The following is a 17,277-nucleotide window of genomic DNA, read 5'->3' as shown; positions in this document are numbered from 1 at the left end:
TTCACTTTTCACAAGCTTTCTTTTAAGATTATTATACTGATAGCAAGAAATAAACCATTAAAACACATATAATCATATCATATCATATATGAAAACATATTAATACACATTTATTTCTCAAAATCACCCAAAAATATATTTTCTTTCCAAAGCATTCACCTAACATTAGGCCATTCAACATCCAATTAGCCCACTACCTTCTACACACTTAGTTCTCATTCACACATAAAAGCTTTTTTTTTAATTCAAGCATTTGTCATTAGCTACACATCTTGAGAAAAGTATGAGACAGTGTAACACTAAAGTAGGCTGAACATTTTCCTAAAGCAATAAAAAAGGAGATTACATTCTATTTAAGCTTTAAAAAAGGAGATTGCATTCTATTTAAGCTTTAAAAAAGGAGATTACATTAAAAATTTAAGCTTTTAATAAAATATATCTTACTCAATTCATTCTCATAATGTGTGATGTAAGAATTGAGACTCCTCCAGATAGATGCTGTTAAAAAAGGACCTAACATCTTTATATCACTATATAACTTATTACATTTATATCCATTATTTAAAGTAAATAATGCTCTTATATTTATCTTTCATATTTGGTCAACATTTCACCAAAATACATCATAACTAGTGGTATTGGCACTGAACCACTCAGCCATATGCTTGACAATGACCTTTATGATGTAGGTCAAAATCAGCAATAAAAAGAACTTGTCCAAGGCCCACTAAAACTATACCTAGATCTAGACATTATTCTTAAGTTAGAGGATAAAGTTCTTGATGAAAGAACTCATCTAATGCCCCCATAGCTATATATGGTTGAGAGGTAAAAAGAGTAAATATGTTATAATGCTTTGAAGATTCTTAATGTTATTTTTAAGGCAGGCCTTAAACTGGCTGTGTTATAAAAGATCAAAAACGTTCAGTATAAATTCTAAAATAAACATCCCAGTAAAAGGCTGTCAAAATACGACTATCAAAAATAATTAGAGTCTCGTGTCATCAGATGTTTCATTTTCTGCTTCCTCTGGAATACTACTTTTGTCATTTGCCTGTTTACCAAAGTTTTCTGCGTCCTCAATCACTTCTGGTAGTTTCTTGTTTAATGTCTCTGGGAGAAGAAGAGTTAAAAGGCCAGCAAGCAGAGCCATCACTCCAAACAATACAAAGGGGAACGCCCTAAAGGTGTAGTCAGACTGAAAAAAAAAAAAAAATAACAAAATAAACTTAAAACTATGAAAAATATTACTATTTATACCACCTAATTAATATTTCAAAGTTGGATACTGGAAAAAAATCTTAATTACAAATATTATATTATTTTATTTAATAGGGTCCTTAAATATTAAAATTCAAAAGGATACATACCAGAAGCAACATTATTAAAATTTATTTCTAAAATTTGTTAACACTTACCAAGAGTAAGATGGGAGAAAATAACACTCCCCCTAGGCGAGTCCAGAATGCACATGTTCCAACTCCAATGTTCCTGAAATAACCATCATAAAACATTTTATACATCTATCTGCAGAGTCTTATCTAAATATAGGTATTTTTTAAATTTTGAGTTGAGTTGCAGGCCATTACTTCATTTTTATATGTTAACAGTGGTTGCCACCATCACCTACCACAAATGTTACATGTTTGTTTTCTTGGTTATATGCCTATGTCAAGTTGATTCGCCAATAAACTATACTATACTATACTATTCTCCTTCCTTTCAACATTTCAGTGTTTTGCCGATTATGTGGACATAGCCAGGTGATGATAACAATGAAAATAACAGACATGTCTATCTTTACTCAATCTTTCCAACAAGAACAGTACAGTTAATGAAGAACACCTTTTTTTGTGCAAATGTGCAGACAGTATACCTTATAACTGTGGGATAGAGCTCTGATGTGAACAGTGGTATGACAGCAAAACTGCCTGCGCTACTGGCTCTTCCAATCAAGGCAAGTACAAGAGGAAGCCAGGAGATGTCAAGTCCATATCCTGAAACCAAAGGCCGACATTGGACAAAGGCAAATATGAGACTGCCACAACATATGTACTAGATAGTTTACAAATAATTCACAGTGAAAATAAATATTCAATAAGAAACAATAGGACATCTTTTTAAATATTTGCCCCAATATTTTCACGTTTATTACTAAAGCTATGCTTTCAGGCTCAAAAATATTTGACAAACATTGTTTGACTATTTACCTGTAACAGAAGGTACCAGTCTAACTGCTATACATGTCACACCACCAACAAAGAAGAACAACAGTAATATCTTCTTGCGACCAAAACTAAAGACAAAGAAATGGTAATTAGTTCATCCATGATATAAACCATACAGAACAGCATGAAAAGACTTTAAGATTAAAAGAATTCAAAAAGGCCTAAAAGAGACTTTAAACATTTCTTAATACAAGTTATTTGACTCTCTAAACCAATAATACTTACCATTCAACTAAAAATATGGTAGCTATATATGCAGGTACCTCAACAAAACCACCGATCAAGAAGTTAAGACAGTAGTTGCCTGGTAATGCAGAAATGCCGTATAACATTCCATAATAGTTCACTGCAATTGACAACCTAAGCAAACACCAGATAAGATAAAATGATAACAATGAATACAGATATGGCCTGACATAATGTTACTCGTTGCACTTACACAACCATGATGAAATAAATGAAGGATTCTACCTTTGCGTCTAATACTAAAAACAATTATTTACAGATGCTCACTTCTGTAAAAACAAAAGCAAAATTCATACCAGATATAAAACAATAAGAATGTACGCTTCCTGAGCTTTGGAGTCTTGAACATATCCAAGATGGTGTAGTGTGTCACACTAGACCCATCCTCTTTTTTGTGGACAGCAGCAAATTCATCACTAATTGAGGAGGTGATGTCGGTTTTATTGAAATTTGCAACTTTAATGAAAAATTGCTCTGCTAATTTGAATTTCTTCTTCTGAATCAGCCACCTTGGGGATTCTGGTATAATCCTGTGGAATGCAAAACAAAGGGTTTAAATAGACCTGTATTCTACAATACAAATAATACCTGAACAGTATCTATAGAAAACTAGGAAAGTCACTTAATGGTATTCTTATTCAAGCCGAATAATCATGAACAGAAAACAAAGATTGTGTGAAACCAATGTACTTTACTTCAATAGAAACCTAGAATCCCATGGATCAATACTAGTGGTAATTTAACATTGAAGGTCACTACTAATGGAAACTTTTATTTTCAGGAACTTCACCACAGCAATAAATAAACTGAAATAATTAAAACATATAACTGAGAAAACCCTATATTAAATGAAGTATCAATACCAAATCTACCACAAATATTTAATGATTATGTATCTATTTGGAAGATAGTAACTAACAACTATCACTAACTGAAAATCATTACCAAATATATCCAATGGCTAGCACAGGTGGAAGAGCAATGGCCAGTTGGATATAATGCCAGTCCTTGATAAAGCACTGAAGAACTCCTACTATTAGCACCCCAGAACCCCAGAACAGCTCTGTAATAAGGCCTGCCTTGGTACGATGGACTGGACGGAACATTTCCAAAATTAACACAAGTCCTGATGTTTGGAGTCCCTAATGAAAGAAGTATATTGCTTGAGTGCCATGAAACCATATGATGCAGAGATTTAGTGAGAGATGATGTGTATTCTTGTCCCATTTTAATCTATTCTTATCCTTTTTTATTGTAGTATGAAGTGCAGTTTTCTAGACTTCTTTTGTCCAGGTACATATATAATGACAGCTAAATCAGCTGACTATGGCTCTATTCCCATAGATTTTAGATCGATCTATCCCCGCGGGGAGTCTCACTAGATTATTTTCAGATAATCCGACTTAAATGTCTGTCCCGCCTACCACAAGCTGTAAGGGGATAATTAACTTTCATGTCCGCCCGGCTGACAGCTATTCAGCGTGAACACCCAGGGAGTTAGGTCGATCTAAAGTAGGTCGATCTAATCTATGGAAATGGGGTGTATGACATTGTATTGGTTCAGGGAGAGAGAGAATGTAATTGGATACCATAATTTGGTTACTTTGGGCTTTGTTGTTTATGAGAACATGGAAGGTTCAGGATGCAAGGGGCCAAATTGAGCCCTCCGACTCTACATTGGGTACATTCTAGTTTCAAACACTGCTATTATTACAATACTAAAAAATTAACCCATGTCAAACTTATATTTTACCTGCATACAAACTCCCACAAAAAACCTCAGCACCACAAAAGCCACATATGACTGCACAAAGAATATCCCAACTCCAATTGCAACTGGGACAAACAGGGTTATCAGGAATACTGGCTTTCTGCCAATGAAGTCCGAGAGGGTACCAAATATAAGTCCTCCCAGCATAACCCCACAGAAGTAGATGGTTGTTGCCAAACTGACCAGGGGCTTGTTATCACACACCAGATCAAACTAAAATTTACAAAACATTTGCTCAATTTAACAACGAAAAAATATTTTCAAGAACTTATCTCTTTTTTTAGTACTTTAACAGAAAAGTTTAATAATAAATATAAGAAATAATAATGTTCATATTCATTTATTTGATATTTATATTTTTACACAGAATAAGAACAGTAACCTACATCTGCAACAAAATTGGTTTCTCCAGGCTCTAGGGTGTATGTCCATCCATCTGAGCAACCTTGTGTTGGAACTGTTTCATTTCCATAAACCTGGGTGAAATTTTCATACACCTTGCAGCTGCTGGGCTTTCCCTTTTCAAGGGGAATGCTTCTGTTCACAAAGTTCCCCTCTGGAAGGGTGCAGTGGTGGGGTGGTGGCCGCCCATAGACTGCCATGATAACGTGGTTGAAGATCACAATCCAGTAGGTCATACAGATGAGAATGTAGATGAAAACATGGTACCGACCTGGTTGACCCAACTTTTCCAACAACTTGTCCACCTGGACAGTCCCTGTGGACACCATCTTCCCTGACATTCTGAGAAAGTTTAAGAAAAAAAAAAAAAAGACAATATTCTTTGCTATAGCAGGGCTTGGCAAATACACATTTCTTTATTTTGGAAGATATTAATCTACATGTATTAATGACAACCCACTGTAAAAGAAATCTGCGGAAACATTTACCTTCAATTAATCTTGCTTTAGTTGAAGTGATTTTGACACCCTTTAAATGGATCATGCAAGTTTTTTTCCATGCCTATATACCCAATTTCACAGATCACACCAGTTTAAAATGTGTGGATCAGTAGTAATCTTCAGGTTCCCATTGTTGCAATTCTTTTCATACTGGTCATAATAATGGGCTTGGAAATAACATATACTGTTAGCATAGAGGGTAACATAAGCTAGGTCATATGATTGTCACAGTGGAACCTGTTCTGGGGGCATTCCATTAAAATAGTGAACACGTGTCAAGTTAGTGATACACAGTTTGAGTAATATTTGCATGACTCCCATTTGCCCTTATATTTATTTTGCAGATTTATCCAATAGCACCTTTAATAAGGAAATAAATTAACAGTAATTTATGTAACAGAAGGAAATATAACAGAAAATATGCCCATCACCAACTTGAAATGACCTCTCAGTTGTTTTGGTCTTTTATACACTTTTGTTGTAATGTATAATAAATGCCATCTCACATTCCCATTTCATTGTTACACAGAATGTTCTTATATGACCTTTTTAGTTTAGGAAGCTAAAGATGCAAGGCATCCATTACCATATATACTGGCAGAACAACCAAATACTATTACAAACCCTTACTTGAGTGTCCATCCTAACCCCAGTTTCGATGGTCCCAGGAAACTCGCTGTTCTATTACCTGTGTGAAAAGCACCATCTGATTTGACTATACTTTTCCCAACAAGTAGTGGGGTGAAAAAAAGTGTTCCTATCCTGTGTTTGACTCCCTCTACTTTTCTTGTGGACTTTTAGACCTCAAAGAATCCATATAAGAAACAATAACAAATTCTTCAACATTGCACCTCTTTAGGAAAGTGTGAGATCCAAATCAGAGATTTTTGCAAATGATGCAAATTCAGAGGACCCCTTGCAAGAAAAAAAAAGACAGGTTGCAAGCAGAATGTATGTGAAATGGCAATTCTTCCATGACCAAATGGCCAGTAAGAATCGTATAATAAACCATTACGTAACAAGGCAAATTTTCTAATGAACAATAGGAAAACTTAGTTGATTTCACAAATCCCTGCCTGCTGGCAACAGGAGGACTGTTCATTCATCTGCAGAAACCACTTTTCTGTCTTTTCAAACTGGCATTTGATAAATATTAGACAATTCTTGCCATACACATATATCACACTGGACCATCCCTGCCAGAGCAAAGAGAACTAAAATAGCCTCCATAAAGTAGTAAAGCCGTTTGTGGAAAAAGCAGATGCAGATGATGACTAATCCCACAGCTCTTCACCCCTAATTATAACCACTGGTGAGCAAAACACCCTTCTAACACTTGAACTTCAGTTATGATCTTGACCAGAACTAGTTTTTGACAACTTATTTTGCATATTTTGCACCCATAGGGCATCTGTCTTTTGGGAAAAGCTGCATATATTCAAAGGGGGATATTCCATTGTTAACAGAGGACAATGGAAAAATGTGGTTTCTCAGCTTCTTGAAATAACAGCACAGAAACTATATGCAGAGGAACTGCACTTTGTGCACACTATTTATCAATTGACATTTGCAAGAAACAGCCAGCAGAATCCTTCAAAAACCTCAACATGGTGCCAAGTGGTCAATAAACATTTTCAGAGAAAGTAGAATGTGTCCAATTTTAAACCTACAAGATAAAATGAGATTAATTCCCACCCTGGAGGAAGAAAATTTGGGAAAAATAGGTTATTGCCTGTCATGACTCAGATCTGAAATAAAACACCAGGATGGTTCAAACTGTTCACCAGGTGAGTTTTTGAATGTTGTTTATAAAAATTAATTAGGGTGGGCCTTCAATATGACACACATTGCATACATTTATAAATTTGCCATTTTGAAATAATAATAATAATAATATTTCAGTACAGAAAAGTGTGAGTACTATATAAAAGTATGCTCTATTTTCAGAATGATACATGAGGAATGAATGTTATCGAAGGGAAGTGCAAATACTGCAAAAGGATGGCCTCTTTTTCAAATGTTTTTGCAAAGCCTTATATGCACAACAAAGTCCTTATTTAAGCAAAGGGTTGGGACAATCATGAAACAGGCTGATACAGACATGCAAGGAAACAAAGATGAATGAACAAACCATCAAAATAAACATAGTAGCCCTCTACCCTCTGTGGTGGCAGACATTATAGGCGCATTTTCCACATTTCCAGAGAAGAACAGAGAACCAAATGACCATCCATTTATCAAAAGACATGTCTGTGAATATCTAGTGAAAAATCAATCTATGGCCCTGGTATCGGTCCTCTCATTGGTGTTTATTCCCACCAAATTAGAACTTGCATTAGTGGGGGCAGGAATTTTAAATATGGAAAGTAGAAAAATTACCGGACACAGCAGTAAGGTGACCTGCTGCACACAGCCTTATGAAGATGCTTTTGATAAACACAAAGAAGAAATATAGGCACTCTTTTGATGTCATGAGATTATACAAAAGACTTTCTGTCGAGTTGGGGCAAAGTGTCAGAGACACATAACAGCCCATAGACCACAATCCCACTTTAGCCAGTGACAAAGAACTGGACAGAGAAGTCTTGGTTCATCTTGATGAAGAGGGTTGCGAAGACGTAGTAGGAAAAGTCCCAATCTTCAACTGGAACATTGGTTCATCACCTTAGACTTAGTTAAAGTTATATGGTGAAGGTTATAAAAAATCACACTTGTGACATGTAAAGTAACTATAGTTATAATTACAGCAAGCTCTGTTTGTTCTTATATCTAAGAGTATGCTCAATTGGACATTTTTTTCATATTTTTCCAGCACGATCAGCAAAGTTCATAAGCTGATAAGTCCAGAAACTCCAAAGTACCATTATATTACATCATGAATTGTGTGCATTGGTGTATGGAACTAATTCATGGATGACGTGACTTTACACAGAATGAAGCATAACACAGCCTGTCTTTTGACAGAAGAGTGCTTTAAATTTAATAAACTGGTGAAGTTAAAAGGTTAAAAAGCATAAATGACATTTATGAATTATTTGCTAAAGGCAGAAACAGGAAGAAAACCAATATTAGACATAGATCAAGCAGGATTATCTCATGAAGTGTATTCACAAATAGTTATTGTAATAGGGTTGGAGGTCTCACATGCAGTGAAATAAACCTAATAATGAAAGTAATGTAAAAAAACTATATAATTACTCTTCAAAAACTAAAATTCTTCTTGATAAAGTTAGTGTATGAGGTTATACCACAAGAAATATATGAACATGCAATTACCACAGTGAAACCAAATTTGCTCAATTCTATCCAAAACCACACCAATCTTTAATCTATCAACTGATAACATGACACATTTCACTCCAGAGTCAAAAAGAAATAAAAAAAGGGAGAATATACAGAAAAGCATCAATTTCCTGTCCTCAGGTGCATTCAGAACATGTCTATTTTGAACCCAAAAAATCCAACTGAAGTAACTAGGCAAAGGGATCACCTCTGCAACTTAAAATAGTAAATACCAGCCCATGTTAAATATGTGATAAGAGATTAAATAAGACTTGCTCTGAATGTACTTAGTGCAAATAATGAAAGCACTGTTTTGATTCAAAATAGCAAGATAAACAATATTCCACAAGATATTGAACAACTTACAGTTTTCTTCCCTCCATTGTTGTACGCTTTCAAAGCAAAAAAAGATTGCCATTGTATGTATGTGACATTTTATTGAAAGAAAACTTTCTAAATGGTCTCACATCATTGCAGAAAAAGGAGTAAACTGCAGTGTCTTTCTCTCCATCTTAATCAATACACGAACAATACATGGCATAAATCAACGGGGAATTTTAAATTGAGAAAATGTGTCATATTGTTGAACATTGTATGAGATTATATTTACTAGTAAATGGTGTCTTACATAGTGTCTTAAATACAAAACATTTCTATGCCCAGTTAATTTACAATTCCAGAAAAGTGTGTGTGTGTGTGTGTGTGTGTGTGTGTATAGCTCATGGAAGGTAAATATATCTCAAAATATATACGCCAACAATGACACATTTTAACAATGCTAACAGAAACTTTTATGTGTTTTGACATTTCTTTGCTTGGGCAAAATTTTAACTCTAGCCATTCTGGCTCTTTTCTTAAACTGTCTCCATGGGCCTGTATTGAAAAATGACTGAAGGCAAAAACAGAAAAGGTGCTATGAAATTTAACCTACTAAACTGAATTTCACACAGAATCAAAAACATGGCTCTTAAAAGATCATTGCAGTTTATGGCTTGGGGTCACTAGTTACTGATCTTAGATCACTGAATTATGACTTTGAATTGATATTTGAATATTCCCATTTTATCAATTCTCAACAATTTGTGAGCTCTTGGTTGGCTTTCAACCAAATCGCACAAAATTTAATATATATGCATACGTTCTCTAACATGAAAGTGTTGAAAGACCAGACTTACAGTTCAGTCAAAAAGGCAATGCTTGGAGTCAGTATTGATTTAATCCAATACTAAATTACAGTTCCAAGTCATTAACTGGACAATCAAAGTCACTAATGGAAACTTTGTATAAGGCCAGTTAAGGTAACTTACCTTTTTTTTCTAGAAAACCGTTCACCTTCTTTAAAACAGGAAAAAAACTTAGCTGATCACTGAAACAAAGAAACTAAGAGTCAATACAAAATCTATTCCTATCCGAAATTTCTTTTATTGCATATTCAGTCCCATTGGCTTTCACAACAGATGATCCCTGGACTAACTGATCTGTAAACTAAATATGGTCAACCTCCCTTAAAAGTAATGCCACCTTATCCCCTAACGATCTCCCCATATCTGCAAGCGCCATCCCTGCAGGGTCCTAGCAACAGATGATTTTCATCTTTTGCGGAAATGAGAAGTGGTCACTGTAGTCCTCTTCTGTTTACAGCGAGGCAGTGCTATGTGAAGGTGACATACCTGGTGCTGGTATAAAAAAAGGTGTTTGTAGCATGCACAGTGCCATGATTAAAAAGGTGGCTGAAGCACAGAAATGCGTCAACTACAGGAAAGAAGAAGAATTATTTGGTTGTTGAATCAAGCAAATAAATGTTTCCTTTCACAGTATAAATGTAGTGTGTTGTACAACTTGACATCACCGAGCCTTGGTTGCACTTTCTTTAGTGATGATGGTCTTTGCCTTCAGAGTTCTTTGAAATGCTTTCGGCCATGAAGATATGCATGTATGAAAGAGACACATTATATTTGATATAAAACAAAAGTAGTCAGCAAACCCTTACACAGTTTTGTCTGGTTTATGGACAGGCACATGTCTAATACAAGCTGTGGCAACATCACTTCATTTACTATCATCTGATCATGTAGTATCAATCATTTGTTTTATTTATGTATGAAAGAGACACATTATATTTGTTATAATAAGGGCGCATTCCCATAGATTTTAGATCGATCTATCCCCGTGGGGTGTCTCACTAGATTACTGTCAGATAATCTGGCTTAAATGTCCGTCCCGCCTACTACAAGCTGTAAGGTGGTAATTAACTTTCGTGCCCGCTCGGCTGACAGCTATTTAGCGTGAACCCCCTGGGAGTTAGGTCGATCTAGTTTGGATCGATCTAATCTCTGGGAATGGGGTCTAAGAGTAGTCAGCAAACATGTACACAGTTTTAACTGGTTTGTGGACAGGCACATGTCTAATACAAGGTGTGGCAACATCATTTCATTTACTATCATGTGTTCATGTAGTATCAATTATTTATGTTTTCATGTCTTATTTGAGGGATATCTTGAGAGATTTTTGAAAAAAAATAAAAATTTCCTGTATTTGTGCATACCATGTAAACACGGTGCCCTGTTCTTAGCCCAAGAGTTTCCTTACTTTCCAGCTCTACCAATGTTGTAAACCCATATTTTTCATTCTGACGGGTCCATTGGGAACTTTAAAAGTCCCCAAGTGTCAACCTCTCAGACTCTTATTGTAATTGTAGCAGTGGGACACACAGCACATAACCAGGGGCATAGCTTTAAGCACCGCTACTAGTGATTCGACATGACAAGGAATCACTTTTCCACAATGCAACTTCCTTCTCGAGAGGATGAAAAAGGTGTTTGTAGCATGCACAGAATATAATATGTATATAAACAGGGCAATTAAAAAGCGTGTATTTCTGCGTGGATGAGCATAGTTTACTATATAAATTATTCTTTTAATATTTGTATTAGTTAGAGAGCCTGTAAATGTAAACCATTTCTTTGTGCTCAATAAATCATTATTATTTATAAATTATTATTGAATATCTAATTAACCATCCATTAAGTGACTAAACTTGAATGATTTTTTATGATAACGTTATACAGTCATAACAACACCTTTTAACATTCTTTCTTATGTGTTACTTTAATAATAAACAAGAGATGTTTGTAAAACCCAGATACCCCCAGTAAGTCAAATAGTTGTTCTGCATCAATTGGTCAGACAAAGTTTTACTGTCATGTTGACCTTTGACCTACTGACCTCTAAATGGAAGGGGGTCATCTAAATGTGAGGAATGATCTCCCTACCAAATAGTTCTCAATTTATCGGTTGGCCAATGTCTGGTTATGGACTGACTGACCTAGTAGCATGTGCAAAGCAATTCCGTTTGCCCCCACTGCTTTGAAGGGGGGCACGAGGAGAAAAAACCAAGCTGATTCTTTCCATCTTTGTGCCCAATATTTAACAGTAAAACTGTCTCCTATTTTATTAGTGGTGGTCCCACAGTTTGAGGGGACTTTCTGAGAGGTGTTTGTGAGTCTTCATATGGCTAAATAGCCCAATTCTGGACTTGCATTTGCCTCTGGCACATCTGACACTGGAAGTCTAGGATGGCAGGCAGGGACTATTTTCTGTGCACATGCTCTCTGGCTGCCTTTGTTGTCTCATGTCTATCCTCTTCAAAAAACTGTGCTGACTGTCAAGTAATGACTGCAAAACCACCAGCAGTGTCACCTGTATTGACAGTTCTCTGAAATGTCCTTGTGATAAAGGACAAAATGTCAGTCTCTGTAGCAGATCTACGTAGTGTCAAGTTTTAGAGTTGCCTCTTCAAAAAACCTTTGTGATTTGTTTACAGTTAAGTGCCATTAATTAATCTTGGTCTCAAGCTTTGGTGGGAAGTTCAGAAGAGGTGAAAGTACACCATTTCTAGTTTGCTTAAAGATTGTCTTTGTATGTGTAACTACAGGCAACAACACAGAAAAACAACCTGTGTGGAAGGAGATTGTAGTGAGAGAACCAATGCATATGGGTAATCCCACTCTTTTGGCCATAGAAACCAAGAAGGAGTAGAAAGATATACTTAATATTTCCCCAGAGAAGAGTGAAATATTTTAAACCTTGTAACCCCACCCCCGTTGTAAAAGCCTGGGTCCACTACAGAGTGGATGAATGCATTTGGTAAGATTTTGTCCAGAGTGAAAATCGTAAACTATAACAAATGTCTGTTTGAATTATGTACCTACAGGTGAAAGTGGGTTTTATTATAAAAACCATTTTGAGGAACAAGAGATCAACAGTGGTTGATAGCAATCCAAATTCCAGTTAAATGCCATTTTGGTGTATATGAATTACATTGCTTTTCCATCACATGGCTGGTAATATGATCTGGATACCTGACACAAATTGAAATTGCCTTGACACGTGCAAATGCATGACATCTATCCTATTAGGGGGAGGGGTCCTCAGGTTTTTGGAAACTGGTCAGAATTTTTCATGAATATCTTGGCATGCCTCCACTAGTTATATAGTTTTCAGCTAAACACATATTCCAAAGGACAGTGTAACGTTTCCAAAAGGCAAGTCAGGTAGCTGCTGTACCTAATTGCATTTGATCCTCTACCTGAATATGCTTGTGAACAGCTTGTTATAGCCAATGGCATACATGGTTTGACTTGTCAACTGTTGAGCTTGACTGACAGGCAACCTGAGAAATGCACCCATAGGCAACAAATTTTAAAATTGGTGTTACACAGTGATGTAGGTGGAAATTATAACACAACAGTATTTTAAAATTTGAGCAGTGCTTAGTATCCTGAAGTATCTGTATCTGTCAATATACCTCTAAAGGACCACTACTGGTATATGATAGACAGGAAGAGGGAGCGCATGGGAAGCTTACAAGTTAGTCACACTGTAAGCCTAATCTGAAGCCTTCTGCAGTTTGTACTGTAACTTGTTGGTCACTCAGTTTGTTCCACTTGAAGACTGTTCTGATAAAGAAAAAAAATTCTAACTGGCGTATTTCAGTGTTGCAAACAGTAACAGCGACTGTTGTTTATTCCATTTATAATGTTTTCAGTGTCAAAGTCAGTGAATGATCTGGCCCTTACATGACGCTTGTCAGAAGCTGGTATTAAATAAGTATCAGAGGGTACTGCTGGTACCAACCCCTCAACCACCTTGAAAAGAAAAGTTAGCCGCAGTTCCTTCCTCGGTACTGCAGCAGAGGGAGATCAAGTGATTTTAACATGGAGGTAACACTATTTGGGGACTGTGACTTATAATCCACAGTGATAAAACGTGCAGCCTTCCTATGAATTTATTCCATTTTGTTCATATCCGATTGTAAGTAGGGGTCCCATATGATGGCATCGTACTCCAAAGTGGAATGGACAAGGGCTATGTATGCTTACTTTCGTGTGAGTGCTGGGCTAAAGTGTAGGTTCCTTCTAATGAATCCTAATGAACTGCTGGCTTTTTTACACAAGTTATTAATGTGAATCGACCATTTCAGGTCAGAAGAGAGAATGACTCCAAAGTACGGATTTGTCTGAACACTTTTAAGTACTGTTATATTGTTTTTGGTTGACAAGGTGCATTGACACACACACACACACACACATACCACAACAATGTACCCTGGGATGTTTTTGGTGGGTGAATTGGATTGAGGGTGATTTGGTTTCTGTATCTATTCTTTTTCAATTTTCAGTACACATCAGAGCTTTTGTCTTCTTGTACACTTCTATATATGCTAGCAAAAAAAAAAAAAAATGTATGTCTTGTAATGTCTATGGTTTTATACGTCATCCTTCTCCATCCTTTCGCCAGTGCAGCTCCAAACACTATGACCGTGGTAGGCTGTGGCTAGCAGTTATGAAGTCATCTGTCCCTTTCATTCCAGGCATGCGCAATGGGGGGACATATCTGGCCTAAAGAAGAAAAGTCTGGACCTGCTCCTGCTTCTGGTTTGCTTGTGCTCTCCTGGCAGTATGGAGATAGGCGTTATCCTACTGAAGCACACGTAGGATTAGGGGTTGATGTATGAATGGCATAATCACCATCAATTCTGCCTAGAAACTGCCAATTATGCCTGCCCAAACTATAAGTTATAACACTTTGCCAAAGGTAATGGCCAAGGGCACGACCCCTGTCCAGATCAGGAAGCCATGTCATGACGTCAGCATGGAATTCAGTCTTTGACTGGGTTCCCATACCTAGATCGATCTAACAGGATTGATCCACCTCCAAGGGGTTTCTCGTTAAATGGCTTTCAGCTTAAGCGGCTTAGATGTCTGGCATACCTACTGAAGCTGCTAAACGATAATTAATTACTCCCTAGCAGCTTCAGTAGGTGTGACAGACATGTAAGCTGCTTAAGTTAATTGCAATTTAATGAGATAGGGAGATAGTGAGATCAATCCACAGTTAATACAATAGGGCTTGGGAATGGTCTCTTAGTCTATAAGGTGTCCCACAATATCATTTTAAACCATTTCCATAACTGCGAGTGTAATTTATGTTTATACATTTTGTTTAAAAAAATCTAATATAATAATTATTGAAGACTGCTTACCGCACTAAATGTGCCAATTTTTCGTGGTTGTCAGTTAAAAATTATAACTCTCTATCCTGTAGAAACAATTTATACCTTTTAACCAATGGGGAGGCCTAAATTGCCAGTAATAAGGCTTATTTGACCTTGAGATTTTTGAAGGAACGGACTTGGTTGCTTAGCACTACTTACATGTGCTCTTCCAACTTTCCTATGATAGTAACAGTCAAGGTCACAAGAGAGTAGGCGTCAATTTGACTGCTCCTATTGGCTAGGCAACTTACCACATTGATAGGGAAAAAAGTTCCAGTCTAAATCTTCAAACCATCTTCAACCATAAATTTAGAGGACTCAAAAGTAACTTTGGGACATTTGGGATTAATATTAATAACACTCCAAATGTTTTACACTTGTAAAATGGAATAGCAAGTTCACTTGTAAATGTATTTTTCACCCAGACCTTATGCACTTTTGGACAACTGAATTTTCTTTTATGCAAGACTTTTGTCCTAGGGACCATTCCCAGACCCTTTCATACTAACTGTGGATCAATCTATCTCCAAGGGCATTCTCGCTAAACTGCTATCAACTAAAGCAGCTTAGATGTCTGCCACGCCTGCTGAAGCTGCTAGGGGGTAATTACTTAACGTTTAGCAGCTTCAGTAAGCATGTCAGACATCTTAACCACTTAAGCTGAAAGCAATTAAGCAAGAAACCCCTTGGAGATGGATTGATCCTGTTGGATCAATATACGTATGGGAACCCAGTATTAAACTGTGTGCAGATGAGATGTATGCAAACCTAAAGCTAGCCATTGTCTGAATTCACTCAAGTGTATCAGTCCCCTACTGTAGAACTGAGATGGTGTTCTGACACTGAATACAGTGGCCAAACTAACGTGCATGTTTGGGCATTTTGAAGCACTGTGCTCTAAACAAAACATTGTGTTTCTTTCTTTGGCCAGTATATATTAATATAGTCATTATGGTCATTAAGGTGACATTGTAGTGTGTGATCAGCAGTCATGACAGAATTGTAATATGCATACTAACTTACAACAGATCAACCAAAAATAAAAAATTCAAAAGTGTATCTTTAATTATTTTAAATCTTTAAAAAGTAGCTAGACTACAAATTCATTTTCATTTGATAAAGTAAAATTTGACAATCGGTTAAATCTAAGATCAATCTAATTATTACAAGAAATACCATATCTATAATGTCTATAATTGGCCATGACTAGTCATATTTCATAGTCATTTGGAAGCCTGTCAGAAACAAGTCCGGGATTCACCCCTTTATTTATAGTGCTGCAGAGTCAATAAATGGTGGAATATTGCTTCACAAACAATATACCACAAAACCTCACCTGTGTTGAGCCTTGATAAGTTTGTCAAATGTTTTAAGAATCGTAAATGCTTCACAGATGATTCAGCAGTTCTTATCTTATAAACACATCCTTATATTATCTCACTGCACTACACACTAATGGTATGCACTATCAGCTGAGACCTTACTCAACAGATGCTGAAAGACGTTTTCCACACATGTGGACTATTCACCTTACGAATTATTATAAAATATCAAGACCTTTTTTTCTTTTTACTTTCGTTGATGCAAATATTCCAATGTCATGCAGTTAGTCAAAGTTAAATGGGTAGACATCAAATAGCCCCAAGATTTAGGTCTCCAATTTCTCCCATAAACACGCAGCAGAAGCGCACAGCAGATAAAAACCGCTTGCTGTGAAGACCAAGGACTTTCGCTCAAGCTAACACACATATGAAGCTTACCTTATACTTCCGCTGTGAAGCGACAGATAATGAACTCGCTCAAAATCCGGCAGCGTTTAAAATGGATTATAGTAAACAAAGGGAGGTGCCTATAACTCGGCTTTCATTGGGGATGAGTTCAGGCTTAGTTCAAGGACAACACGCAAGCAGCACAAACAGTCCACCTTATGTTTAATTGAGCTTGTAGGTTGTTTGAATCGAGATAAAACTTCCACTGCCAGTGCATGTGCATAAAAATGTTTAAAAAACCCTTTTCAAAGAGTGCAATGTTTTCGGAGCTTCCGACTTTCGTTGGTTCAGAAGTTATCACAATGCTGGTGGTCGGGCCCTTCATCCCTTTTTGTAAGGCGCAGCCATTCTTCGAAGTCCCGGATATTATAAACACTCCTTGTGTTAGCTACGCATGTCTTGATGACGCACAAGATCCCAAATGGGCTTTTCGCGGTTTTAGTGTGGCGTGCACTGATGCAGTGAAATCATTGGTCGGACAAGCCCGGGCGGAACAGGTGGCCCGGACCAAGACTAATACAAA

At 36.6% G+C, this 17,277-nt stretch overlaps 1 protein-coding gene across 7 annotated transcripts; it reads right to left on the bottom strand.

Moving 5' to 3' along the window:
* Positions 1–77: 77 nt before the first annotated feature.
* On the bottom strand, positions 78–17,115 carry LOC106171240 (organic cation transporter protein). Of its 7 annotated transcripts, XM_087000527.1 has the most exons (12): positions 16,746–17,114; positions 9,738–9,795; positions 8,796–8,825; positions 4,632–4,989; positions 4,228–4,458; positions 3,420–3,616; positions 2,771–3,004; positions 2,454–2,588; positions 2,211–2,296; positions 1,877–1,997; positions 1,419–1,491; positions 78–1,198 (listed from the first exon to the last, which is right to left on the bottom strand). In XM_087000527.1, exons 3-12 carry the CDS (start codon positions 8,810–8,812, stop codon positions 989–991), a joined length of 1,662 nt encoding a protein of 553 aa, XP_086856653.1. In that variant the 5' UTR covers positions 8,813–8,825; positions 9,738–9,795; positions 16,746–17,114; the 3' UTR covers positions 78–988. The 7 variants fall into 7 exon arrangements, with proteins under 7 accessions (XP_086856653.1, XP_013406939.2, XP_086856654.1 ...); XM_013551485.3 differs by lacking the exon at positions 8,796–8,825 and having other exon boundaries at positions 9,737–9,795; positions 16,746–17,115; XM_087000528.1 differs by lacking the exon at positions 16,746–17,114 and having other exon boundaries at positions 9,739–9,809.
* Between the last annotated feature and the right edge of the window lie 162 nt (positions 17,116–17,277).

This window comes from Lingula anatina, chromosome 1, assembly GCF_051362555.1.
Source record: "Lingula anatina isolate TDL-2025a chromosome 1, LinAna3.0, whole genome shotgun sequence".
Classification (NCBI taxonomy): domain Eukaryota; kingdom Metazoa; phylum Brachiopoda; class Lingulata; order Lingulida; family Lingulidae; genus Lingula; species Lingula anatina.
Note: the sequence above shows the minus strand (reverse complement) of the source record. Positions and strands in the feature narration are given on the sequence as shown.